The sequence below is a fragment of the Pygocentrus nattereri genome, chromosome 7, assembly GCF_015220715.1.
Source record: "Pygocentrus nattereri isolate fPygNat1 chromosome 7, fPygNat1.pri, whole genome shotgun sequence".
Lineage (NCBI taxonomy): Eukaryota > Metazoa > Chordata > Actinopteri > Characiformes > Serrasalmidae > Pygocentrus > Pygocentrus nattereri.
The window spans coordinates 11333255-11360591 of NC_051217.1; the positions used below are offsets into that span (position 1 = coordinate 11333255).

General features: G+C 39.4%; 2 protein-coding genes across 2 annotated transcripts; one reads left to right on the plus strand and one right to left on the minus strand.

The window, feature by feature from the left end:
* Positions 1–575: 575 nt before the first annotated feature.
* Positions 576–17912, plus strand: ddx11 (DEAD/H (Asp-Glu-Ala-Asp/His) box helicase 11). Its single transcript, XM_017685593.2, has 26 exons — positions 576–710; positions 1381–1638; positions 1726–1812; positions 1898–2040; positions 2514–2568; positions 3705–3812; positions 5077–5164; positions 5326–5531; positions 6634–6786; positions 7175–7221; positions 7398–7477; positions 7571–7612; positions 8964–9031; positions 9169–9207; positions 9306–9432; positions 10320–10448; positions 10853–10965; positions 12001–12073; positions 12158–12261; positions 14043–14192; positions 14299–14367; positions 14483–14583; positions 15098–15182; positions 15287–15362; positions 15577–15731; positions 17391–17912. The coding sequence occupies exons 1-26, from the start codon at positions 576–578 to the stop codon at positions 17424–17426; spliced, it is 2727 nt and encodes a 908-aa protein (XP_017541082.1). The 3' UTR covers positions 17427–17912.
* Positions 17731–27208, minus strand: wash1 (WAS protein family homolog 1). The gene is made up of 11 exons (XM_017685591.2): positions 27059–27208; positions 26010–26150; positions 23963–24074; positions 23632–23778; positions 22949–23085; positions 22721–22856; positions 21074–21281; positions 20758–20943; positions 20442–20600; positions 19087–19155; positions 17731–18973 (listed from the first exon to the last, which is right to left on the minus strand). The coding sequence occupies exons 1-11, from the start codon at positions 27064–27066 to the stop codon at positions 18825–18827; spliced, it is 1452 nt and encodes a 483-aa protein (XP_017541080.1). The 5' UTR covers positions 27067–27208; the 3' UTR covers positions 17731–18824.
* Between the last annotated feature and the right edge of the window lie 129 nt (positions 27209–27337).

Here is a 27337-nt window from a genome sequence, read left to right on the forward strand (position 1 = left end):
CAAAAAAGAACGACTCCGTATTTAACCCTTACAACCGAAGACACTACAGAAGCTCTTGAAGTAATCATAATAACGTCTTATATTGTGGAAAAAATGTTAGTTTATGAGAATGGATGCATAAGATTATATTTGATAGAATGATCTGTAAAGGTTGCAATTTGACGACGTTCCCTAAAGCCGAGCGAGTTGAGTCTTCTTTCCATTGGCTCTGAGGTGTCAGTGGCGGGACTGTTCAAGGCAGAGTTCGTTGTTTTCTACAGGGGCAACTAGCTAACCTTTCGCTAATGTAACGTTTAGTCGTTGAACAAGGATTGTGGTTAGTATACAGTTTATACGAGTTCGAGAAAAAAAATAGTTTTGTCAGTTGTATTTAGATTAAATAAATGGTACAGGTCATTATTTTTCTGGTCAGACGTGGCTCGTACGTGGATAGCCAGGATCTCCTAAACCGCTTGGACCTCTCTTTCAAGTAACGCTAGCCTGGAAAGTCTGGCTAGTGAAGTCTGTTTCTAACCGTTTAGTTTATTTTTCCTTATCGATTTGATCGTAACGTCGCAGACGTCGTGGTGTACGCGATGGAGAACGGGGATCACGGGGCTCGTTTTCCCTTCCCGTTCAAACCGTACCCGATCCAGGAGCGCTTCATGGAGGCGCTGTACGCGGCCTTGGAGCAGCGCAAAGTGGGCATTTTCGAGAGTCCCACCGGCACGGTCAGTCCGCAGAGAGCATTATCGATTTTATGGTATGGGGAGAGAAGGTGCAGAACTACGCCATCTGCTGGTTGCACAATGTTTAGGTGACGCTGGGCTACTTTGCTAAAATGTCATATGTCTTTGTAATAGTAGTCCAGGTAGATGTACTCCCAGTTTATACATTTTAGAGACTTGAAATGTCGAAAATTCACATCGACACACAATTGTAATGTCATGCAAATGTATTTTATATTTGTCTTTTTCAGTCAGTTAATCCCCTGTAACATTGCAAAATATTGCCAAAAGAAATGTCAAATATAAATTGAATATAGGGGTCAGATGGCACGTTATGTCGTATAACCTGTAATGTCCACTTCTTTGTTAACTTGTGAATTGAATGCAAAAAGCAGGGGGCAGCGTGATGACTCCTTCTTATAGGCCAGGGGCTCCCAGAGTGGGTCCTGGGCACCCCATGCTCTGCACATTTTTATGTTTGTCCTAAAACACCTGAATCAACAAGTGAGGGACGTTCTTAAGTTAGTTAATGAGTTGCTGAGCTAGATGAAGGTAAGCACAAAATGTGCGCACTGTGGGACCCCCGGTGTAGGTGAATGGGTCTGGTGCTGGGAGGTCTGTGTTTTCCCCTGATGTTTCACACTGATGTTTCACTGCGTTCCCATGTTTGCAGGGAAAGTCTCTGAGTCTGATTTGTGGAGCGCTGACATGGCTGAGAGACTTTGAGGAGAAGAAGAGAGAGGAGGCTGCCACACTTCTGCAGCACTCAGAGAGAGACAGAAAAGGAGGAGGCGGGGAGAATGTGTGTAATGGAGTCCAGAAGAGTGGCCAGGAGGAGGAGAGAGGGAGCAGCGGAGCTACGACAGAGCCAGACTGGGTGTCTGAGTTTGTGCAGAAAAGAGCTGAGAGAGAGATGGTGAACAAATTGAAGGTAGTTGGGTTTAATTTACATTGTTCTATCCATACATGTCTATGAAGTGTGTTTGTTTTGTTCAGTTTTATTTTTTTTCTTTCTTAGGATGAGGAGATGAAACGGAAGAGGAGAGAAGAGAGACTGGAGATGATCAGACACAATGCTCAGCTTAAATATGCCATGAAAAGAAAAGTTAGTCTATGCAGTGTCTGACCATTTATAGCAGAATGCACATGTGCTTGTGTGTCTGTAATTGTGTCTGTCTTTATGTGTGTAGAGCAGTGAGGTTAATGAGGTGGAAAAGTTGCTGCAGCTCAGTAAGCAGGAGCTGAGTTCAGAGGAAAAATCTCATGAAGAGGAAGAGGAGGGCCTCATTGTTGCAGATTATGAAAGTGATGAAGAAGTCACAACCAAAACCAGGTATTCAATTCAACTTCATTGTCATTATACAATACAGGGTAGTACAGTATAACGAAACACTATTGGGCTAACTTTCCAGTGCGGTAATAAAAGATGCATAGTAAACAGTGCAAAGACAAAGACAGTAAAAGACAGACAAAATGTGCATGGTCAGTAGGTACAGGTGTCCAACGTAGACAAGATGTGCGTAGGCAAGTGTTATAGGTGTATTGGACGTATAGACAGTTAGTGCATAGTCAGATATTCAAGTGTATCAGGTATATAGACAGAAATGTTCATGGTGAATTGCAGTACAGTACAGTAAATGCAGAAGTACTATTTATAAAGAGATGTAAACAGTGATCTGTATATAAAGTGTACAGTGCAGGTACAGAGTAGCAGCATAATGTTCAGGTATGTATGTGTTTACATGCATGTGCATCTGTGTTGTGGTGTTTCTCTGTCCTCTAATCCTCATGCTTACTGTCTTCCAGAAATTGTGATGACGACGACAATGATGATGATCTTGAGGAAGAGCATATCACTAAGGTGTGTTTTTGTTACTTGTACACTGCTGCTTAGAAGTTTAGAATTAGAGTTTTAATAATATAAAACCAATTGTGTTGCAGGTACATGTGTAAAATTGTTCTATTATGATGCTGATATTCTATAGGTTTCAAACAATTTGTAGGAAGAAAAAATACAGGATGAGCTGTAGAAGATTCTATAATTGAGAAGGCTGCAGCTTTGAGAATTAACCTATATATTAATATGTATTTATTATATTTAAATAATGATAATTAATATTCAGAATGCCTTGTTTTCAAAAAGCAGTGACCAAGTTGTGCGGATCAAATACCTATTTGCAGTAATTTTGTGACTAGACATTATTATGAATTGGTAGCTTCAGATGAACATTTAGGTTTTTTTTCACCATGTTGTTTTCAAAAATTTAAATTACAAATTTGTGTCTTGTTCATAATATAACATTGAGTCACTGTATGTTATTATTAATATGACATATGACAAGTGAGTTCCAGACTTTTGAAAGCTAGTGTACATATAATGCTTTTTACTAAGATGCATACTGCTTTTATTGCCTTGTTAATCCCAACAGAAGAAAGCATGTAACATGTTTTTGACAGGTTCTAATATAAATCTGTTTTACAGGGGTGAAAATAATATTAAAGACCAGTACATTGCAAACATCTCAGACAGCCCAGGAAATATATATTTTTTCTGGCAAAAGTATGATTTTGCCAACAATAACACTATATAACATTAGAAATACAAATAAATATGCATATAATCCAATGGAGGAACGATGTTTTGTTATTTTAACAAAAGTTAATGATGCATTGGTTAGAAGAGTGCAGTGTAGCCATTGCATCGTTTTGTTAAGTTCCATCAGAAGCAGACCTGAATCCCTAATTTAATAAAGAATCGATTAACTGAAAAAGGCATTGCAGGGTAACTGTAGATAATTCCTCAAGAAGAGCTGTGGAAATGGTTGAGACAACAAACTGTCAAGCATAACTTTGGTTTATTGTTAATTTGTACTTATTCTAATGCATTTTTACCAAATAAATGTTTTGAAAAATTGATTTACATATCATGATCTCAGATGTCTAAGACATTTGCACAGTATTATATATTTAACGTAATGCATTTGTGTTTCTTCTCAGATATATTACTGCAGCCGTACACATTCCCAGCTGGCCCAGTTTGTGCATGAAGTGCAGAAGAGCCCATATGGGTCCACAGTCAGTTTGGTCAATCTGGGCTCTAGACAGGTGCAACTCAAACACATATATGCTTTGCACATGTGTTGACTTTTCTGAGTGACTATTAGGTATGCTTTTAGGCTTTTAGATTCATGAAAGACTTTGTAGTGGAAAGAAACAAAACACTTCAGGGCCCTCATTATTCATTATGCCTTTTCAGAAATGGATGTGTACTTTGATGTTGATGTGTGACTGTTGGTATGAGGTACAATTTGGCCTGTTTGTTGACCATTATGAGGAAACTGAATGTGTAACTCTAAATAGTGTGTTCAACGTGGAACGCGCATTTGCTGAAAAACAAAACTTACAGAGAGAGTCTGTCAAACTATTAAAATAATAATCAGTACATCCCTTGTTGGAACCACTGGCTGTATATATTTTATATATGATATGAAGAGCATATGATATGACTGAGTTTAATTTCTTTACAGCCATATTGGTACATGGACAGCTTATTTGAGTGGTTTTTCTTAGCCTTTTTTATTTAGTATGTGTGGGCTAAATAAACATGAAATGAACATGATACACACTAGCACATTTTATTAGCCAAACTTGCAATATAAACAACATTATTTCCTCTTTAATAAGCCAAACTGGCCTTTTAATTTTTCAATTTCAAATCAGATGCCTATTCAAATAACATAAAAAACGCTACATTGAAAGTTGGAGGCAACTGGCAGTTTAGCACACTGTGTCATGCATAAGTAAGACATTGTGGTGTGGGAGTGCCATTAGCATTCAAATACAGCACAAGTGCGGGGCTCCCGAGTGGCGCAACTGTCTAAGCATTGGCTCCATCATCAGGAGATCATGAGTTCGATCCCTTGTGATGCTGCAGCCATCCACAGCCGGGAGTCCAAGAGAGCACAATTGGCCTCGCTCTCTCTGGGTGGGTAGGATGGCCCCCCTTCTAACCCCATCACTCAACGCTATACTAGTCAGCGCCGGCGTCTGTTAGCTGACATAACTGTGGTTTCACAGGTCTCGGAGGAAGCCTGTGCAGTCTTCACCCTCCTAGCATTGGTAGTATTGTGTGATTGGGGGAGTCTTAAGTAGCGGGTAGAATTGGAAATGACTAAATTGGGGAGAAAATTGGGTACAAAAAAATAGCACAAGTGCACTTACCTGCCTCTTTTTGTCTACAGGTTTTTGTAATACTGACCACAAGCTTAGTAGATATCCTCTTAAGCATTTCTATGCACATATTTACAAGTATGAAATACCTATGTACATTAATTCCATTAGTTACTAATTTATTCTTCTCTGTCTCCAGAATATGTGCGTTAATCCAGATGTGGCACGGTTGGGGAGTCTTCAGCTGATTAATGATCGCTGTATGGAGCTGCAAAAAAACAAACACGGTCAGAAATACATACAGTGACACACATACTTTCAAACTCCCAAATACCATAACCGCAACACTGACCACCATCATTAAAAATCAAATATGGTCCTTAAGTGTCAATACAAATTATGTGGGAGATGCTCAGAAGGGTGACTGCACAGATTCTGTTGTCCCCAGATAAGCAGAACAAGGCAGACTTAGAGCCGAAGCGCCGTCGTGGCGTCGCTAAGGCAACCTGTGCCTTCTCTGGATATGAGAAGTTGATGGCAATGCGAGACGAGGTGCTGGTGAAAGTGCGAGACATCGAACAGCTCCTGCAGCATGGCCGAGAGACACACACCTGCCCCTATTACAGCACAAGGATGGCTATTCCTGCAGCTGAGGTATACATGCATGCACACAGGTATATGCCCTAGATTTTGGTACACACTGTTGCCCAAGTGCTACAAGTTATTCTTTTTCCAGCATCAATAAAAAAGTTCAGTCTTAGAAGTTAGTTGCACTTTCTGTTTCTCATAATCCAAGTACCCCCAATTGCAAATTTAGACACAGTCCATAAAACGTCACTTCTTAGATTTCCACTTTGAAGTCAGTTTTTTCAGTTATAGCTACTTGACAGCTACACATTCTTTCAGACTGATAGTGTTGTGTTATCTTCTCATAGTGGATGGATGGACAGAAACTTGTGGATTTTTTAAGATCTGACAGTGGAGAGTGGAGCTTGATTTAAAGATGAAAACTTGAATTACTCTTCGTCTGATGGTGACAGTTTTGGTGGTTGGCCAGGTCTTGCATGGTTGTTAGGAGTCCCATTTTTCTCTATATCTTTGAATAATTTTTTAAACTCTAGTTTTGGAAGCTTCTGATTTTTTATTTATTTTCCTTTGACTTTCCTTATGCAAGAGGATTCTCTAATATAATTAAACTGAATATGTTCTTAAACCATTTCAGTTGTATATGAGAGACATTTGCAAGGCAGCTAAGATGTGTTTGGGTAGATGCTTGTGTGGATGTTAGAGTCTCTTTTAAGGGGAACATAATATCAGTGACACTGTTTGAGAACAGCTTTTGTTGGGAGGGCACAGCTGTAACTCACTGGTTTTAAGACTGGAATGATGGAAGAGGTAAAGTGGCTCCTGGATGGACAAATTAAATACTGATAGATTTGATATTATACATAATATTGGATGCATTTGTGGAATTTTCTGATATACATGTCTTCTGCTTTATGTCTGCCACTGAAAAAGGAATAACTTATGCTTAATGGCCATTTAGACTATCTATCTATCTATCTATCTATCTATCTATCTGTATGTATGTATAAAACGTTATATATTATTATATATATATAATAATATATAATATTATTGAAATATTATATATATATATAATATTATATAATATATTTAAACACTGGTTTATATACAGCTGTTATAAACAGCTGATTATATTTTGATATGCCTGCTTCTCTGCAACTGTTTTCAGGTGGTGGTGTTGCCATATCAGTCATTACTGCATGCAGCTACACGCAAAGCATCAGGAATCAAACTGAAGGACCAGATTGTCATAATTGATGAGGCTCACAATCTGGCTGATACACTCACAGCACTACACAGTGCTGAGGTCAATGGAGCACAGGTATGGATCCACACACTTAAATATCTGTACAGCGCTACTTTAACAACAGTCACTGTTGAGCTTGACAGACAGGAATTAGCAATAGGTTGTTGCAAAATATTGTCTGTAATTTTTTATCATAATGTGTCTTGTCAATATTGATATCAAAGCAGGCTACAATATGTACGCTCTCTAACCAGTTAGTGTTTTTACTGTTTGCTGTGTGCATCTTGACCAATCACAGTTCCAGAAGATTATTTGTGTGATCCAACGGAAGTCAGTTATTTTGGTCAAAATAATGTAGGACAATCTTTAATTGAAGTCAAACTGTACTATGTTCATACAAATGTATACAAATATTTATATACAAATCTATGTTAATTTGGTTTGACCTCTCTTGTTGCTTTAGCTCTGCAGGGCTCATTCCCAGCTCTCTCAGTACTGTGACCGCTACAGGTAAAATAAAATCCCTCTCACATCAGTTCACACTTACCCACTGTTTTTGCAATGCCCACACAGGCATGTTTTTGTAAATATGTGGTGAACATGTCATGGAGTTTATTCGGAATTTTTATGTTATGTTATGAAATGTTATATTGTAGAATACACTCTGCTGTTATTACCTCTTACAGGAGTCGCCTGAAGGCCAAGAATCTGATGTATATCAAGCAGATCCTGTTTGTGCTTGAGGGGCTTGTGCGGACTCTTGGAGGTCAGCTGTGTGTATGTGTGTTAGACAGAGAAAGGGGATGGTGAGAGTGTGTTTGTGCTGTAATTCATATATATATATGGTTTCTGACTTCAGGGAAAGTGGGACTGAATCCTGTCACTCAGAGCACTCAATCAGGTGATCACACACAAACATGCTGTGACTCTTTTCATTTTATCATCTCTGTCTCATCACCTCCGGGGCTCCGTAGGGGACGGAGGTAAAAAAAAAAAAAAAGCATGCGAATGTTTTGCAGTTCTTATGCGCGTTTTCTTTTATTCGTGGCCACGATTTCTTAAATTATTCCCTCGTTTTCTTTTAAACGTGCGAACGTTTTCTTTACTTTGTGGGTAAGTTTTTAGTTTATTCGTGATCATGATTTTCTATTTTGTTCTCTCGTTTTCTTTTAATCATTCTCATGTTCCATTTAACGCACGTTGTTTATTTTTTTATTTGTGCACAAAATCAATGTAGTAGATACAGGCCATGTTATCTGTCTTATGCAGTAACTGACAGCTCTCTGAGAATAATGGGTTTTGATGAGTTAGATGGCTATGGTAATGGACAGAGATGCTCATTAGGTCTGATTCTTATTTGGGGCGCTATGAGGAAACTGCAGCTCCTCTTCACAGCAAACAGCCCTCAGATTCAACAGAGAAGCTGCAGTTTGGTGGTGAAATGAAGGAAGACAACAAATTACAACCACATTTTTCACTAAACTGCCCTTTGTAATTATCATATTTAATATGGATATAGATGCAGCCTGGCCGTGTTTTGCCCCCGCGACAAGCCCACGGAAACTTTCATGTGGGATGAGGTCAAACGGCTAGAGAGTTTAATAAATCTATGGATTAGATGTAGATATATTAATGTGAGGATGTTGAAACGCTGATCATTTCTTTTTGTTATTGTGTGATGGTCTGACCGGGATCAGAAACATCGTGGGCCGTTTGCTGTGAAGAGGAGTTGCAATGTCCTCATAAACCCCCAAATCAATCAGACCTGATGAGCATCAGATAGTCTCAGGGAGCTGTTACCAAAACACAAACAACGTGCATTACGTGAAAAATAAAACATGACAACGGTTAAAAGAAAATGAGAGAATGAAATTAGAAAATAGTGACCACGAATAAACAAATACGTACCCATGAAGTAAAGAAAACGAGGGAACGATGTAAGAAATTGTGGCCACAAATAAAAGAAGATGTGCGTACGAACTGCAAAACGTTCGCTCGAATTATTATTATTATTATTTTTTTATACCTCCTACGGGGCTCCATACCTTCCATATTCAAGTGGATTATTTTATATTTAATCGCCTGAAATATCTACTATAACTTGTACTAATGGCTGAAATAATATTTGATATGATTTTTACTGAACATTAAATAAATGAGGAGTGGTCTTTGAGTTTTGCACCATTCTGCATGACATGCATTGGTTGCTTTTGAAAAAATAAATATTTTGAGCATCTTTGTCTTTACCACAGGAGCTGAGCTACTCACCATCAATGACTTCCTATTTAGAGCCCAGATAGATAATATAAACCTGTTCAAGGTAAAACACCATTGGCATATAGTGCTGAACAATGCAGAACTACTCTTTCTATAAATCTCTTATTGAAAGACAAAGCTTGTTCTACCTAGAATGTCTCTGGTTGAGATTTTTAGTAATCCTGTCTCCCCCTAATGAAGGTTCAGAAGTATTTTGAGAAGAGCATGATCAGCAGGAAGGTGAGTGAAGTGGCATTATAATGCATCAACATAAACAGACAGTTTCAAGCACATTGTTGAGCTTTGTGGTGGTTGTGCGTGTATGTGTGTTTGTGTAGCTGTGTGGTTTTGTAGAGAAGTATGAAGGGAAGGGTGTAAACACACACTCGAGCTCTGTGAACAAGGAGAATCAGCGTATTGAAGGGCTTGGGCGCTTTCTCCAGAGTCTCCAGAACAAACCTGCAGGTAATGTTACCATGAACGTTTGGCAATGTTGAGTAAAGCTTCCTCACTGTACACCAAATATTGTCTCTAAACCTGTGTTCACCAAACCTCATCCTGGAGACCTACCTTAATGCTGGACTCAGCCCCCCCCCAAATAAAAATCACAAAAACAAACACTTTATGCACCTGGAAAAATGACCACTAGTGTAGATGAAGTAGCTGTTCCTGATTAGGGTTGGAACTAAGCTTTGTAGGAATGCAGAACTTCAACTGGGTTGGTGGTGCCATAAGGGTGTAAAGTAGTGATTTTGTTAATAAAGGTGGACATTTCTGAAAATTTAAATAAGGAGGGAAATGTTTCCCAAAATGTCTTGGTATTAAGATCAGATTAACGAGTAGAGAGAGTTTTCAGTGTGACGTCATTTAAGAATACTTTTTGTGCTTAAAGGCTTACAGGAAAGCCACCTCTGGAGATTTAAGAGAATAAAATGTCCATGGCAATTGGCCGCATGAGACAGAGTCTCTGCGTCTATTGTGGCCAAAATGTGAAATGTGCCCTGACGTACCAGGCAGTAGGCATTGTCGGCCCCTGTTGCTGATTCCTCTAAACTAACAGCTGCTGTGGTCTTTAAACTCTGTCCTCATGTGCACCATTTGATTTTTGACTAAGGGTGTGCATGATATGGCAAAAATATACTGATGATTGTATCAAAAACACTTATTTTTATTAAATATTTCACATATTTTGCTGCACTAAGCCTAATTTAAACAGGAATTATTATGCTCTTGTTGCAATGTTTAGTATTCTTAAACCATTGGTGTATATTGACAGTTTATCACAATAACAATAAAATATTGTCATATTGCCAGCCCTTATTCTTTACTAATCTGCCGTATGTGTCTTGTAGCTCCTCCAGAGCAGCAGGGGGCAGTAGAAGACAGACCCTCTATGGCATCTCCCATGATGCTGGTTGAAAGCTTTCTTTTTGCTCTGACTAACTCAAACAAAGATGGAAGAGTGGTGATGGATAAACAAGGTGACTTTCACATATGTACACATTTTGTTGGGGCAGTCGTGGGCTGGAGGTTAGGGATCTGGCCCTGTGACCGGAAGGTCGCCGGTTTGATCCCCAGGACCGACAGTCCATGACTGAGGTGTCCTTGAGCAAGACACCTAACCCCCAACTGCTCCCTGGGCGCCGTGGATAGGGCTGCCCACCGCTCCGGGCAAGTGTGCTCACTGCCCTCTAGTGTGTGTATTCACTAGTGTGTTTGTGGTGTTTCACTTCACGGATGGGTTATATGCGGAGGTGGAATTTCCCCAGTTGTGGGATCAAAAAAGTATCACTTAACTTATGTACAGATGTGTACATTCATATGCACACGTACATTTTACTTACATTAAAAATGAACCTCTGTTTCTTTTGCTCTCTCTTCACAGCCTGTCTGGCTCAGAGCAGTCTGAAGTTCCTCATGCTGAATGCAGCGGTTCACTTTGCGCAGGTTGTCCAAGAATGCAGGGCTGTCATAATTGCTGGGGGAACGATGCAGCCTGTAAGCTTGAAACACCCCAACACACTTGCAAGCAGGCATAACCCACAGTTAAACCACACTGACAGCAAAACTTACTCTTTGAATTATAAGTCTATTTAAATAGTCACATGTATTGTTCTGTTGTTATACTTTGTGTTTATGTGCATTATTAATAGTGCCAGTCCTGTCAGAGGATTACTCATGTCTCTAGAGACTCTAGCCCACTTTTCCACTAACTGTGTGCACATTTCACTTTCCTCAGGGGCATCCTCAGCATCATCTTGAGGACTAAAAAACAATAGCTAACAATAAACAGTAAAACAATAGCTAACAATAGTTTATATACTATACCAGTAAACTACTATAAAATGCATAATGTTTATGACTGCTGCTATAGCTTCATCACTTTCCTTTGCTAGCTGGCTCTTTAGCATGTTTAAGGCTAGACAGCTACCAAAAAATTCCATCACAGTGTGTTCGTTTGAAGAATCCACTCCTTACTGTCTTCACCCTCTGCCTTTTGTGCACATTTGAGTGGTGAGTCAGAGTGGGTGAGAGCAAGTTAAATAAAACAATTGAAACAGGACCCCTGTGTGAAATGGTTGTACACCATTAGCCTTGGAGTTTATGCCTATTCTCCCTGGGGTATTTCCAACAATTATCCATATAGAGGTCTGGTAATTTGGTCATTTTGGTGGTTACACATCAATCTGAAACGTGGGAATGTCAGTGTTTTGTTCTGCTCAGATGTGAAATAGAAAGTTAGTGGAAACCAAAACTGCATGCTCCAGATGATCTGAACAGACATACATATCTCAGTAACTCCTTCCACCATTTTCAGTCTAATAAGTTAAGCCACTGTTCACAATGTATGTTTGTTTTAAGGAGTTTGCCGTGTTTGTTGCTAGGTGAAGGAAGGAACATTTTAAAGACCATTCTGATTGGCTGAGAAGAGTGTTTAATTTTGCAAACATTCAATTGCAGGTAACCAAGTATTAGAGAAGAAATGATGCATGCAACTAATTCTTTGTCCTTATTTTAATAATTGTTTTGCAGGTTGCAGACTTTAAAGAGCAACTTCTGCTGTCAGCAGGGGTCTCTGAGGAACGCATTTCTGAGTTCTCATGTGGTGAGTTTAGTGTGTGTGTGGGTGTGTATGTTGCCTGCAGTGTATGTGCAGAAGTATTCATATTTGTGAAATTTTGTTTTCCAGGTCATGTCATACCTCCAGAGAATATTCTACCCATTGTCCTCTGCGCTGGGCCCTCTGGACAAGAGCTAGAATTTACCTTCCAGACCAGAGACACACCACGGATGGTAAAACAGACATAGCACATATTTAAAACACAAGCATACATATCAGAAAATATTATTTACAGGATAAATCCACTCAGTATAAAGTGAATACTTTTGTTCATCTGGTAGAGTTTTGATTGCTTCTGAATGTGATTTTTTTTCTTTTTTCCAATGCTTACTGGAAGAGCAGTTGTGAAGGAAAAACATCCTCTCTTTCTCCACATTTGCAGCCACATGTAGGGAGCAGTTGTACACAACTTATAGAAACCTTTGTAAATAACTGTAAATCCACTATATTCCCTACTTCCCCTAATACGGAATGATAAGTGTACATGTTACTACATATGTACTTATCTAAACAGTTCGCTGTTTTGATTAATTATCACAATTCACTGAAGGATAAAGGAATTCCTAAACCTATTAAGTCTTCAGTACTGTAAAACATCTGTTTTGAAGCAAAATGTCATTCACCATAAATCACATGTAATGGATCAGATGAAATACCACATTAATCTTTCCATACTTTTGATGTTCATGAACTGTATTCAGTCATACTTATATACCTGTCATACCTATGAACTATCTATAAATGTATATGTATATCACAGTTACACCTCTTGAAAATAAATTTGTAGAGAATGTATAGCATATCTCTACAACACGGTGATGAGACACAAGAGCTCATTCAGCTCAAGACTCACTCTACCAATATGCACCACAGAGCGCCACAGGAGGTCATTCTTACCTGTGGCCATCAAACTCTATAACTCCTCCCTCAGTGTGTGATTCACAAAACTCAAAACGAAACTGTTCATATATGCAATAACAACAATTGTGTGTGCAATAAGGGACACTAACTTAATTTAAATAATTGTAACTGCTTTATACCTGATGTTTCATATTACTATCAAAATCACCGCCACCTTACTATATTCTTAAGTACTTAAATCTGGTGTACATACTATAAATTCTCTATATTATCTTAAATTATTAGTAAAGTGTTTATTTTTACATAAATGGCTGCAACTGTAACAACTGCAATTTCCCCCTGGGATCAATAAAGGAATCTGAATCTGAATGTAAAAAAGCTGCACTATGTAAGGATCGGGAATTTGGAGACCTCTTTGGTGGAAATGTGTAATTGCATGGAATGTGCAGGAGAACCTTTTGTATCATGGGTTGTGTTTTGGACCCCTATTAACAGATGAACTTGGTGTTGAACTCAAAATTTGAAGAATGCATCTTCTAAGAATGGAAGTGAATGATCTACTATTGTCATCATTATATACTATTGTTGATTTTTGCATTGAGACCTAAACATCAAGCCAGACCTTTTTTTTAAGCCTGTGTGTGTGACATTAATACATAAAGACGTATGAGGTGGTCCGTCAAATGCCCGCATAATCCAACTGACACCTCTGACTTTTACATGTCTATTTAAGGATTTACAGGGTGACTCACAGCAGCACACGGACACCATATTTTAGCATGTTTTTCCTGATTCTGTAATAATGCTTCATTAAGATTTAGAAAAAAACATATTGCTTAAATTATTGTTCTTTTATGGGTGTTCGCTTCTGCCAGAAATGTTTGTTTCATTAAATAATTAACTAGCCTGTTTGTTATTTTTATTTTTTGTGTTCATTTGTCCAACCAGATTAATCCTTACTTGTGCAACACAAACTTTCACTGGTCCTGAGCGGACAGGCATTGTGATTCGAGCCCTGTCTAATCTTTTTATGCTTGAAAGTTGCATTCTTTATACATGCATACACTGTTGTTTGTTTGTGTGAATGTGTCAGATGGAGGAGACGGGGCGTGTTCTGTCTAACCTTTGTAACGTGGTCCCGGGGGGTGTGGTCTGCTTCTTTCCGTCTTATGAGTATGAGAAGAGAATTCTGGGACACTGGGAGAGTAATGGAGTCCTCCAGCGCCTTGCAGCCAAAAAGAAGGTAAATGCCTACACCCAAAGGAACAGTTGTCATCTCGCAATTTTTCAGTTAATATTAATGTTAATCAGATTAAACAAAAATTCAGAACAGTTTTCATGCATTTCAGGTTTTCCAGGAGCCAAAGAAAGCCAGTCAGGTGGAGCAGGTGCTGTCTGAGTACTCCAGGTGTATACAGGTGTGTTATTGATTGTGTATAGGTTGTTTATGTCAGTATGCAGATGTTTTAAAGACTGTGAAATGTGAAGAAATATAAAAAAATACATAAATAATATTTTTTTCCCTCTCTGTAGCGTTGTAGCAGTACTGGGCAAGGCCAGTCAGGTGCGCTGTTATTTTCTGTGGTTGGAGGAAAGATGAGTGAAGGGATCAACTTCTCTGATGACCTGGGAAGGTGAAGTTTGTAAGGCAAAAATGTGGGGAGAGCTCCCACTAAATGATCTCTTCCAGTTTTGTCAGATGAAATGGTCAATCTTTTTTTTTTTTTTTTTTTCTTAACATTTTAGGTGCTTTCCTTTTCACAGAATAGCATAAAATATTTCAGTACTGCTATTAGGGGAAAAAAATATTTTAGATGCTTAGACATTTTCTGGATACATGAAATGCGTCACAATATTTTGACACAGTACAGTAGTAGTACCACATTTAAAAACTTAAAAACATTTTACATACTGTCCTGCACTAAATCTAGTTAAGGAGGACTAATTATGCTGTTTTTGTGGCACATGATCAGCATCCTTTAAGTATAGACGATATCCAAGACTTGGCCAGAAGAATGTTATCACTATAATTAAATACCTCACGATAGTTATAGGACTTTGTAACAGTGTTTATATACAGTATGTTTATATTATATTGCGAGGGTTTACCTTTGTGTGTGTAAAGTATCTTTGTGTGTGTGTGTTTAGGTGTATTGTGATGGTTGGAATGCCTTACCCCAACATCAAGTCCCCTGAGCTTCAGGAGAAGATGGCGTATTTGGACAAAAATATGGTAGGCGAAGGTCTTTCATAACATCACAGTGAAAACAGCAGGATCATAATGAATTTTTAATAATTTTTTCTGTTGTTATTTCTCTTTCTTTCCTTCCCCGGTAGCCTCATGTGGATGGTAGAAGTCCTGGGAAAACTTTAGTTGAAAATCTGTGTATGAAGGCTGTCAATCAGTCAATAGGTATGACGAGTCTTGAATGACTGGCTTGGTTATGATGACTAATGCTTACACAAACTGAAGCTGTTCAGTCACTGTCCTTGGCAGATTCTTAGTTTTTTCTCTGGAAGTAAATCTATGAATATTGCAGAGAAAAAGTACAGCCCAAATATATATATATATGCCATTTTTTTAAAGAACCAGTTTTCATGGTTTCATCACTTCCTGTCCAATGCAGGCCGTGCAATTCGTCACCGGGGTGATTATGCTTGCATTGTGCTTTGTGATCGCCGCTACTCACGCACTGGCACACTGCAGAAGCTTCCGGAGTGGATCAGAAGCAGCACACACACTCACAGCAGCTTCGGCCCTGCCTTTGCCAGCATCAGGAGGGTAAGACACGTGTGAGCATGCGCGTCTTTTCGTACAGTCTGTGGACAAAGATGTCCTGTAAAACCTGAGCAAAACAGCTAACATGCTCTACAAAGTGACACAGTCAAGTTAAAGTGCTTTTCTCAAAGCTAAATGTTTTTCTTTTTCTTTAACTGAAGAAAAATACTTACAAACACACACACTTTTTTTTTTTTAATTCCATGCCAATTTTGAATTTAATGCCAGTAGCATGTTTCAAAGTTGTAATGGGGCATGTTTATACACTTTATTTCCAAAAGTATTCGCTCGTCTGCCTTCACACGCATATGACCTTGAGTGACATCCCATTCATAATCCATAGGGTTTAATATGATGTTGGCCCACCCTTTGCAGCTATATCAGTTTCAACTCTTCTGGGAAGGCTTTCCACAAGGTTTAGGAGTGTGTTTATGGGAATTTTTGACCATTCTTCCAGAAGCGCATTTGTGAGGTTAGACACTGATGTTGGACGAGAAGGCCTGGCTCATAGTCTCCGCTCTAATTCATCCCAAAGGTGTTCTGTCAGGTTGAGGTCAGGTCTCTGTGCAGGCCAGTCAAGTTCTTCCACATCAAACTTGCTAATCCATGTCCATTATCCATTATGGACCTTGCTTTTTGCACTGGTGCGCAGGTATGTTGGAACAGGAAGGGGATGTCCCCACAAAGTTGGGAGCATGAAATTGTCCAAAATCTTTTGGTCTGCTGAAGCATGAAGAGTTCCTTTCACTGGAACTAAGTGGCCGACCCCAATCCTGAAAGACAACCCCCCCTCCACCAAACTTTACACTTGGCACAATGCAGTCAGACAAGTACTGTTCTGGCAACCGCTTGATTCATCACTCCAGAGAACACATCTCCACTGCTCTAAAGTCCAGTGGTGGCAGTTTACACCACTGCATTCGACGCTTTGCATGTGATGTAAGGCTTGGATGCAGTTGTTTGGCCATGGAAACCCATCCCATGAAACTCTATGCACTATTCTTGAGCTAATCTGAAGCTCCACATGAAGTTTGTAGCGATTGACTGCAGAAAGTTGGCAACCTATGCTCACTATGCGCCTCAGCATCCTCTGACCCTGCTCTGTTATTTTACATAGCTTACCACTTAGTGGCACAGTTGCTGTCATTCCCAATCGCTTCCACTTTGTTATAATACCACTGACAGTTGACTGTGGAATATTTAGTAACGAGCAAATTTCACGACTGGACTTGTTGCACAGGTGGCATCCTATCACGGTACCACACTGGAATTCACTGAGCTCCTGAGAGCGACCCACTCTTTCACAAATGTTTGTAGAAGCAGTCTGCAGGCCTAGGTGTTTGGCTTTATACACCTGTGGCCATGGAAGTGATTGGAACACCTGAAATCAATGATTTGGATGGGTGAGAGAATACTTTTGGAAATATTGTGTGTGTGTGTGTGTGTGTATGCTATATTGCCAAAAGTATAGTGTTTAACTGTGTATGTATGAGAGAAGTATGAAGTCTAAAGGGGAGAGGGGGTTGAGGGGGGTTGAGGGGGGTTGGAGTTTATATGTATCAAGGCTTTTCTGTCAGTAGGCTTCTCAACAAGCATGGCTGTGTGCATCTGTGTGTGAGAGCAATATGAACTGTCTCCCTGAATATTTGTCTGATTTTGCAGTTTTTTCTGGAGAAGCGGCAAACACAGCAGCTTTGAGCAGAACACCAGAAGACATCTCTCATCCATGCGGGAGCTTTTCATAAGCATCTCACTGTGTGTATAAAGTGCATGTAGTTGTGTGATTATTTAAAGCCTTGTAAATAATTGAGGTGTGCAGGTTTTTTTTCCCCTCAGTGTCTTTGCTGTGTTTCTGCACTGTACAAGTTCAGTGCTGTTGTTCAAATGAGAATATGTTTATTTTAATATAAAGAAAATTTATATGACCACATATGCAATATAACTAATTCACATTATAAACTCACTGATAACAGATGCATTCCATAATAAACTGACACTTGTGTAACAGATTAGGCATTTATTTGTCTCTCAGAGCAGCTGCAGTACAGAGTTAGTGCTGTAGACACAGAACAAGGACCTTATTTAAGCCTGCATGCGCACAAAAATGTGCCCAAACGATGTATGGCAGTTTTCCAACAGACAGTGCTTCTTATTAAAATATGGCTGAACAATCCATTCAAATACCCAGTGGGTGAAAAAAGCAATTACACAAATGCCTCATTCAAGTGCTCTTCAGCAGCTTGGATTTCCAACTTACTGATGACAGGGTTGCTGCCTGTGTCAGAAACATAGTTTGGGGGGTGGTTAATACATAGTAAGGATTTTCTATTGGCTCACAGCTGCACAATGCTGAAGAATGTGGGGAAATAATATGTTGCCACTCTATTATATTCATTGTATGAATTTCACATATAATTTGAGCAATGTTTATATTAAATGAGAGCCATTATACTGGGTGTCATGACTTGGATGTGTTTCTTCATCCCTCATCAAGTAAGAGAGTGAACAACTTTTTATCTGTGACTATTCCATCATTATGCTGCCTTACGAGAGGATTTTGGAAATGGTTAAATTACTGCCTCTAAAAACTTCTAATGTCACAGCTGTTGTCAGGCTGATTGCCACTGAATGTGAACCGTACTTCAAACCGATAAATCCCAACACTTTGCTTACATGTCACATTTCAGTGAGAGGGTTGTGAATTTTTGTCTAAGGCTAAATGCAGACAGCCATATATTTTCAAAAATAAAACATGTAATTTGATCTTGTTCCATTCTAATCTTGTATACTTTTTTTCTGTTTTAGAAAACATAAGTTGATAGACAAAATCTGATCAGGTTAAGAAAATGGGCAAACTAAGCTTTGATTCAGTTGACAGCCTGCTGTCTTTGTGTAACCTCCTATTTAATCTCACCACAGGCAAAACAGTGCATCATGATGAAATATGATTTTGTTCACATTTCCAAACTGCTAGAAAAGCTTAGTCAACTTCATCAAGTGCTACTTCAGAACTTCAAACACTGGGTTCGGTTCTTAAATTGTTCGTCTTCATCCGATATCCAGTCAGCATGGATCAGTGAAATTGGCATTTTTTGACTACGCTTCCCAGTCGTCTTCGTCATCTGCAGTTGGCTGCTGTGGCGCAGGAAGGGGTGGAATCACATCTGACATCCTGGCAAATGCGCTGCCAGAACTGGCTGGTGCTTCTGTGGAGTCTCCACCCCCTGGACCTTTACCTGAAATACCTACCAATCACATAGCAATACATAGGTGGCAAGAAAATAACATAACACTTCAGAATTAAGTGATTTTTATAGCCACTTTTTAAGAGTTCTCTAATTAAGAGATGTAGACTCACCTTTCCTACGCATGGCCAACTTATTAAAGAGGTCAGACATGAAGTCTCCACCACTGGCTGCTGCACCAACTGTGGAGGGGTGGGATGGGGGTGTTTAACGGAAACACGTTAGCTTTGCTGAGAAAGATAAAGTATAAAGCAAACATACTGGTCACCTTGTTTAAAACACTGTTATGGTGTAAATAAAGAAAACACTAAACTGCTATACTACTGATTAGTGAATTCGAAATACCTGAAATATCCATTATATAAACTAACCAGCTTTGTCAATACCCAAGCAAATGTCAAACAACTTAAGAGAAGGGCTTAAATAGGGCAGTTTCAATAAAAGCGGTATTTCTCACTTGACCTTTCTAAATGCCACTGAGCAGCAGTGTAACACTGCAGACCTGTTCAAAATAGCATTTTAAGCTGATTTTACCAATGCACCACCTCAAACCTGCATACCTTATTTACCCTTTGAGCTAATCATGTAAATAGATGATCTAATTGACTTCCAAGAACTGTTGCTGAAGCTCTCTTACAGGGAAAATGTATTGTTTTACTTTTGGCACTTTGTGTGTGAGATGCAATTTTATCACTAAATAGCATGAGGCAGGTACGTCCACTTGTGCTGTATTTGAATGCTGCTGCTACTATCTATGCAAAAATATTACAGCATAATTATGCATGACTCCTTGTGCTAAATAGACAGTTGCCACTTAGTTTCAATATAGCACAGATCACAGTTTTAGTCTATGTTGCACTGAAGTAGGGACATAGACTCTCAGGCCTCCCAGTAACTTTCTGATGGCTTAAAAGAAAAAGGTCCTCAGATGCCAGTGAAGATGTTATAATACGGAATGAACACCAAGGCATTAAGGTCTTGCATCCTCATACCTACATTTCCACCTTAAACAAATAAAAGTAACAGCTAAAGCTTTTTTTATTGACCAATATCTATTTTCGGCAGCTTCTACCACCATAGCAAATTTACATGGCTGCATGCTGCAAGTCATGTAATATCAAATGAGATGATAAACACATTACCCTGCTCCACCGTTTCTGTAGACTGTGGGATCTTAGCTGATGCTGTACTCATTCCTAGCAAAGGCTACTTACTGAGCTTTAACAAGCTAGCTAAGCAGTATATCTGAGCAATGTCAAGAAAACAAAGTTGAATGTTGCAGAGAAAATGATGAGAAAATCACAGTCTTCACTCATTCGCCCCACACCATTCAGCTAGTGCTGTAAAAGGTAGGATTCTGGCTAATTACCTTTTTTCCACTGTGGTATGCCATCAACTGTTATAATAACTAGGCAGTTAAATGTAAGGTTAGCAATCCTGTGTTGCATTCTTTGATTGACACTCTGACCTTGCTCTTGCTCCTTCTGTTTCTTCTTCTCCATCTTGCGCTCTTTAACATTCCGGAGTTTGGCTTTGCCGATGCCACCAGCATTACGAATAGACTCAAGCAAGCTAGCTCTTCCATCTGATGGCTGCAACACTTCTGTAGGTGCACCTTTCACTGCACCTAGCAAATAGATGTGTAGATTATTATTTTAAATGCATATCCCAATAAGAGCACCTTTATCCAAGTGCAAAATACAGACATTAATCCAAACATTAAAGCAGGACTTGCATTTGCAGAAATATTTCATTAGCTTCAGTTAGTCGTTAGGGTGTCATACCTGTGGGCTGGGCTTGACTGGATGCATCTCCACCTCCTGCGCCTGTTAGATCAGGAGGAGGTGGGGGTGGAGGGGGTGGAGCTGGAGGAGCTCCAGGAGGAGGAGCTGGAACACGAGCAGGTTCGGGAGGAGGAGGAGGAGGAGGAGGAGGAGGAGGGGGAGGAGCTTCATGTCTAAACTGGGAGCCTGAAATAAGGGTGGAAACTATTAAAAACTCAAAGATAAAACATTGCATACTTATGATTTAAAGTATTGACTACAAAGAAGCAGAAACTGTGGCTTGTAGGTGGGCTCTGGTTCCACTCTGCAAACTCACCAGATCCGTTGGATTCTTCATGATCTGTACCAAATGAGGGCAGCTCAGGGATGGCTGCATTGGCAGGAACAGAGGGTGCAAACCCAGGACCAAGGTCAGCACTGTACATGAGGTCGTCTGCGATGCCAGGCAGGTCAGGTAGGTAAGAGGGAACATCGATCTCTGGCACCTGGCCCAGGTCTGGCACATAAAAATAATTCTCTGCAGTCTAAAATGACAGAGAATGCAAATAACATCAATTATAATTATGTTAGTAGCAAATGTTCAACAATGTTTTTTTAATGTTTAATAACGCATCCCGACACTATGATATCACAATGCAAATCTGTGACAATGTGCATTGTGGAGAATGAAACTCAATTAATTATATAATGTAATGCAACTGCATTTTGAACACCAAAGTTTGCAAACACCAATCAACCATGCACTCCAGCATGTCAGCTGCTCAACCCAATTTTGATTACAATTTTGACGACAATTTTGACAGTCTCTGGACCTTGCGTGCAAAACAAGCCATGAACCAGCTAATAGCTCTAAAACTGTATATCTCCTGTTGTGTCTGACAATCAGAGGCATGAGTGTATAGGAAGCATGTATGAGACAAATGACTTGAAAAAAATCAACAAAGTTGCCTTATAATTCAAAATTCCCTTTCTACTTTAAATTGTGCAGCAGTTATACTCAGGCACCTGGTCAGGTTCCAGACTGTAACTGATTTAAGGTGGAGTAGAAAATTAGAACAAAAAAGCCCATTTCACCTCTTTAGAGAAAATTCAAATATATAATATATTTAACATAATAAAAAAATCTGCTGATATAAATACTGTATTAAAGATGTGTAAAACCATATGTGTAACCAGTTTATCCCAGCATTATATTTACTGTTGCTCATTAAAGGTGCACTGTGTAAGATTTAGTGGCCTCTAGCAGTGAAGTTGCAGAGTGAAACCAACTAAATAACCCTCCCTCAGCCCTCCCTTTCCAAGTGTGTAGTAGAATCTATGGTGGCCTTCCTGTTTTCGCATCTTTGACACTAAGCATTCACCCTTCCTTGCTTTTTCTTGTGCTAAATATAAGCTTGATCCTCCATTTTGACAAAATGTGGGTTCTTCTCCCACACAAAATTGTTAGCCAGAAACAGCAGCAACAACTGATTCTTCTTTCTATGTCGTCCAACCGGTGCTATAGCATCTCCAAATTCAAGTTGCCACTTCAACATAAAAACATGACAGGTACTCTCTAGAACCAGTGTCTGGTTTGTCTGTTCTGGGCTACTGTAGAAACATTGCAGCTTGTGTTGAAAGAGGGCCCCCTCTTTATGATGATATAAAGGGGTCACTGTAAGTTAACAAAACCACAACACTTGGTAGTTACATGTGATTGTACATTATATTCCATTTCTGCTAATAGACCCCCCTAAATCTCTCACACTGTAGGTTTAAAAGTCTTATTAGTGAAGTAAAGCACTGTAACCTCCTGTCTATGACAATTTGCAGACCAACTGTCATTATTAAGTTGTGAACCCAGTACTGAGAATCAAATCGTTGGCTGAGTGTATCATTACACTCCTTCCGTTTATTATAATATAGCTTTTTTGTTGTTGGTGTTATTAGAGAAAATCTTGCATGTACAACCTCTGACCCTCACCTGTCTCTCCAGTTGCTCTCGCTTAGTGATAGAAAGTGGAGCATCAAATGGCTTTTCCTCTTTCTCAGTCTCTAGCGTGGTGTGAGTTTTAGTGACAGCCCCTGCCAGAGGATCCAGGAACACATACTTCTTATACCTACAAACAAAAGCCCAAACACACTCAGACGTAAGAAATAAGACATGGGTTAGGTTGTTCATGGTACTCTGTGTTTGTATGTGAGTACGTACAGGTTCTCGGTAGTGTTAAACAGCAGTAGGGAGCTGACTGAGCTGATATTTCTGGGCAGGCTGCCCAGCCCCTCCTCTGTTTCATCTTCAGAGCGCTTCTTAGTGTTCACACATACTGGAAAATACATCAGCTTCTCCTACAACACAGACACACAAACACAGATAGGGATAAGACCGCGCTCAAAAGCCCACGCAAGTAAATTAAAAAAAAAAGAAAGAAAAAAAAAAACTACATTCAAGAATAAGAAGAACTACATTCAAAAATACATAGTTACTATGTATCAGTAAAGCACAACGGCATGTTTATGCATGCACTCGGATACTTTCCTCCACTGCTACTACAACTAATTACATTGTATTCTATGTATAATGCACCTTTCATTTAAGTATATTCCACAACATACAAAGGTAAACTAAATATGTGTATGCAGGATTAAAAGTCTTTACGCACCAAAAAAGACTTCATATGTTTAAAAAAGTTTTAAAAAAATTCATTCTGTCTCTGTTCGATTACTTGCTAACTTTTGCTGGCAACATGAACATTGATTATTTCTGTTGCGTTTGGTGTGTAAGGGTCTTAAGTCAGTAAAAGAGTGCAGGGGTAACAGGGGACTGAGGAAGTAAGAGTGACACTTAAAGAAGATAAAAGATAGTACAATAAAGGTAACAGACAGAACACTCACCTGCAAGGCCTTGTCATCCAGGGGGCGGAGCTTGCCCTGAACCTTGTAGCGAGGTCGTTTTTGTGACGCCGGATCAACAGCACCCGTGAAGATGGATGAGTAGTCTTCTAGTTTTTCTGGAGCAGGGTATTTAGCACTGGAAAAGACCTAAGCACATATGTGCAATGTTCAAAACAGAAACAAAAGCACATACAGATATTCTCTGCAGACGGCGTGCAGGTCAAATGCTGCCCGAGTATGCTCCAGATAAATAATTAAATTATAAACCATAAAAGAATAACACACTGACAACCACAGCCGTGTGTTTGTATATGTGTGAGGTGTGTGTCACCTTGGTGGCTTTCTTGCTTCCTTTGATCTTGTGGACTCGAGCTTGAGCCAGTTTGATACGGTCTGTGACAGCCTGGAGGTAAGTGCGGTTCTTTTCCACACTCTGCGACACCCTACAAAATCAAAGCCCTCATTGTGTCCACGGGTGTTTGTTCATGTAAACATGTGGGCATTCTAAATTTTTCATTACAGCACGATATGACAAAAACTACACAGAGTGCAGTCATTCGGTCACTGCTCAGTTACTGTGCAAGCTATACGTAACATGTAGACAGACAGACACACTCACACACACATGTACTGTGCACATACATACAATACGTAGCCCTGGGTTCTTCCCACTGTCTAAAAAGGGAAAGAAAGGACTGAAAAGGGAAGAATGAGAGTACATCCTAATGGAGCTGACCCAGAAAACCAGCGGTTATCTCCGCGCACACACACGCACACCAGGCGAACATGTTCCCTGGTCCCTCTTCCACTATGTTGTCATGGTAACGCTATGGCTGGTTTTTCGGTGCCTGCAACTGGAGCTGATATTAGCATATCTGAGCACTCTCTCAGACACAGAGACAGGCACACGTGCACAGAACAAACAAAAAACCCTCACAGCTACACCAAACTTCTTATGCATTAAATGCACAGGTCATTTCATCCCCCTTTTCCACTTTATATCATCATCTTTTCTAATGTTCATCAGGCCTGTACAAAGAGTAGCTGATCCAAAAATATAAAAAACCTCTCTTGATTAGTTAAAAAAACTGAAAAAAGTGGTTTTGAAAGTCAAATCAATTAAATCATGAAACAAATTAGGAAAAGTACTTGTGAATGCATAAAGATGAGCAAGTTATTTGAAAATCCTAAATTGGTTAACAGGGCAAGCTTCTGCCATCGCAAACCCTTGAAACTGCTCTTCATAGAACTAAATGCATTCTTAATCTCATCAGATCAATGCCAAAGCATTAAAACAGGCAGACAGAATAATATTCATGTTGAGTATTTACATACAACAATAGGTAGGATTTGTCTACTTTTGTTCTCCTTTATCAGTAGAGTTTCTTATATGTTAAAAGACTTGCATTAAATCAGCTGCTAGAATCTACATTTTAAAACTGACCTTGAAATTTTTGATCTGATGTGATTTAATGAAAGCTACCTCTAGTCTATTCTGGTCCCCTTTCAATTCTTTCTGCATACTAAACTTAATCCTGAGAAAAAAAAGCACTTTAAAAAAAATAAATAATTAATATTTGCTTAAGTTCATATTCTCACATTTCACACATTTAACCTCAAAGAGTTACTTGTGCAGAGCCACACTCAGACAATTATTGAGATGTAAAGCCTGTTGCATTCAAATACTTTGATTCACAGACAGATGATATTCAGTATTGTTAGAAGAGAAATATTCAGATCTCCCTGGCGGCACATATCACATAGAAACAGATAAATATGCTAAAGCAGCAGCCATGTTTAATGATATGACATTGCTATCAACTCACAATTAGCAAATAATTATTTTAAAAGTTACTAGCACTATAGAAATGCTTATTTAAGATTGACACATAAAACCAATATTTGATTTCGTTTTTATTTTGAAAGAGCAGAACATTTAGCTGACACTGGGCGTTTAAGCTAAATGTATGTATTTTCCTATTGTACTTGTAATATTTTCTCTGTAGTTAATACTAGATCCAGTTAGATATTGGACAGGTATGTTCACAACAACTCTCACATATTAGCACCAGCCCATAATTTCAATTTTAGAACATCCCTATAAATCAGAATTTTAAATTTAGTACATTGCATGGTCACTGAAACTCTGCATTTTCCTTTTATTTATTAGTCCAAAATGGCACTTTCCTCTAAAAAAATCATTTTCATCCTGCAGCAATATCATGTGACTAGTGTCAAATCCCAGGACCAAAACAATGTCTGCTCCCTCATTCAGGTCTCTGTTGGGATACAATGCTGTGTATCATGCAAACAGATTGGCTTCCAGCACTCTGCTCAACAATGTCATGCACAATTATGCCACTTATAGGTTAGTGTACCTGGTAAAGATGTCTGTTGAGATGTTTTCTAAGTACTGCAGAGCATCAGTGATCTGATGTACAGCCTCTTCCCTCCTCAGGTCCTGCTGTATCAGTGGGACAGAGTACACCTGTCCCTCCAAGTGATACTTCTGAGTCATCCTACAAACACAACATCATCTGTGAATCATCCCATATGTAAACACTAATAACTGCACAACAATATACTCATGCAAAATACTGCCCAGAGGTAAACAAAGCGTTACTAACACCTTGAGAACCTCGAGAAAAAGGAAATCATGACAGAATCAGGAGACAAGAAACATCAACTCGCTTCTGATGAGCAGATAGTCTGAGCTTTCTGTCTCCTTTCGTCAAATTTAAGAATGATTCATCATTTTAAAGCCGACATCAAGGAGTTCTGCCCTCTGTTTAGTAGTGCTGGACAATAACGATGCTTATCATGACTGCATGCCTTATTGAGCATATTGTGGATATCACCAGTATTTTCAGCTGCAGCTTCATGTTTTATTAGAAAAACAGCATAATTTTACTTGGAGTGGTATGTGAAATGCTGAATAAAAATAATTTATTTTATTCAATAACTTGTAGACGTTGTTTTTCATTATCAGCATTTTATAAAATTCGGCCCTTCATCTTCCAAATTATTAAGCGTAAAAAACGCTAAAACACTGTGACATATCGTGCATCGTGAAGTATCACGATGTTATATTTTTACCTTTTTAATCACTTTTTCACCCCTCGCCCTGGAGAATGAAGCTGAGTCACATGACGGCTCGCCAAGCTTCGGTACAAACGGCTCTCTATCCGTTCCTCTATATGACTAACAAAACTACACTGCGAACATATTCACACTGCGCTTCGATGCAAGTCACGTCTTCATTTTATAAACCATGTCAGCCAGAGTCCAAAACCAGCCGACGTCTCTTCTCCTCTTCAAGCACATAAAGCAGGCCAGAGGAGGGAGAGCGGCTCTGTCTCACTGCGAAACCAGCCGTTTTGAAACCCAGAGCGAAAGAATGACAAACGAAAAGGCAGGACAACTTTACCTGACCATTTACAGCGCAGAGATACGACCAGTTAAAGCAGGAAAATCTCTCTGCATCTGCCATAAACCCAAATCTGCTGCACGGAGCGTCGTCATCAAAACTTCCGCATCAACGGGTCACGTGATCTGAGGACTCTCCCCGCTCTGAAGGCTCTTCCTCTCTCTGGCGGAACGACGCTCAAATGTTTGATGTCCAAAACTTTGTGGACACCCGCTCATCCAATGGCTATTAACAGGTGGTTTGTCTGTCTTTACTTCTGGCTCTGCTCCTCTGGAAAGG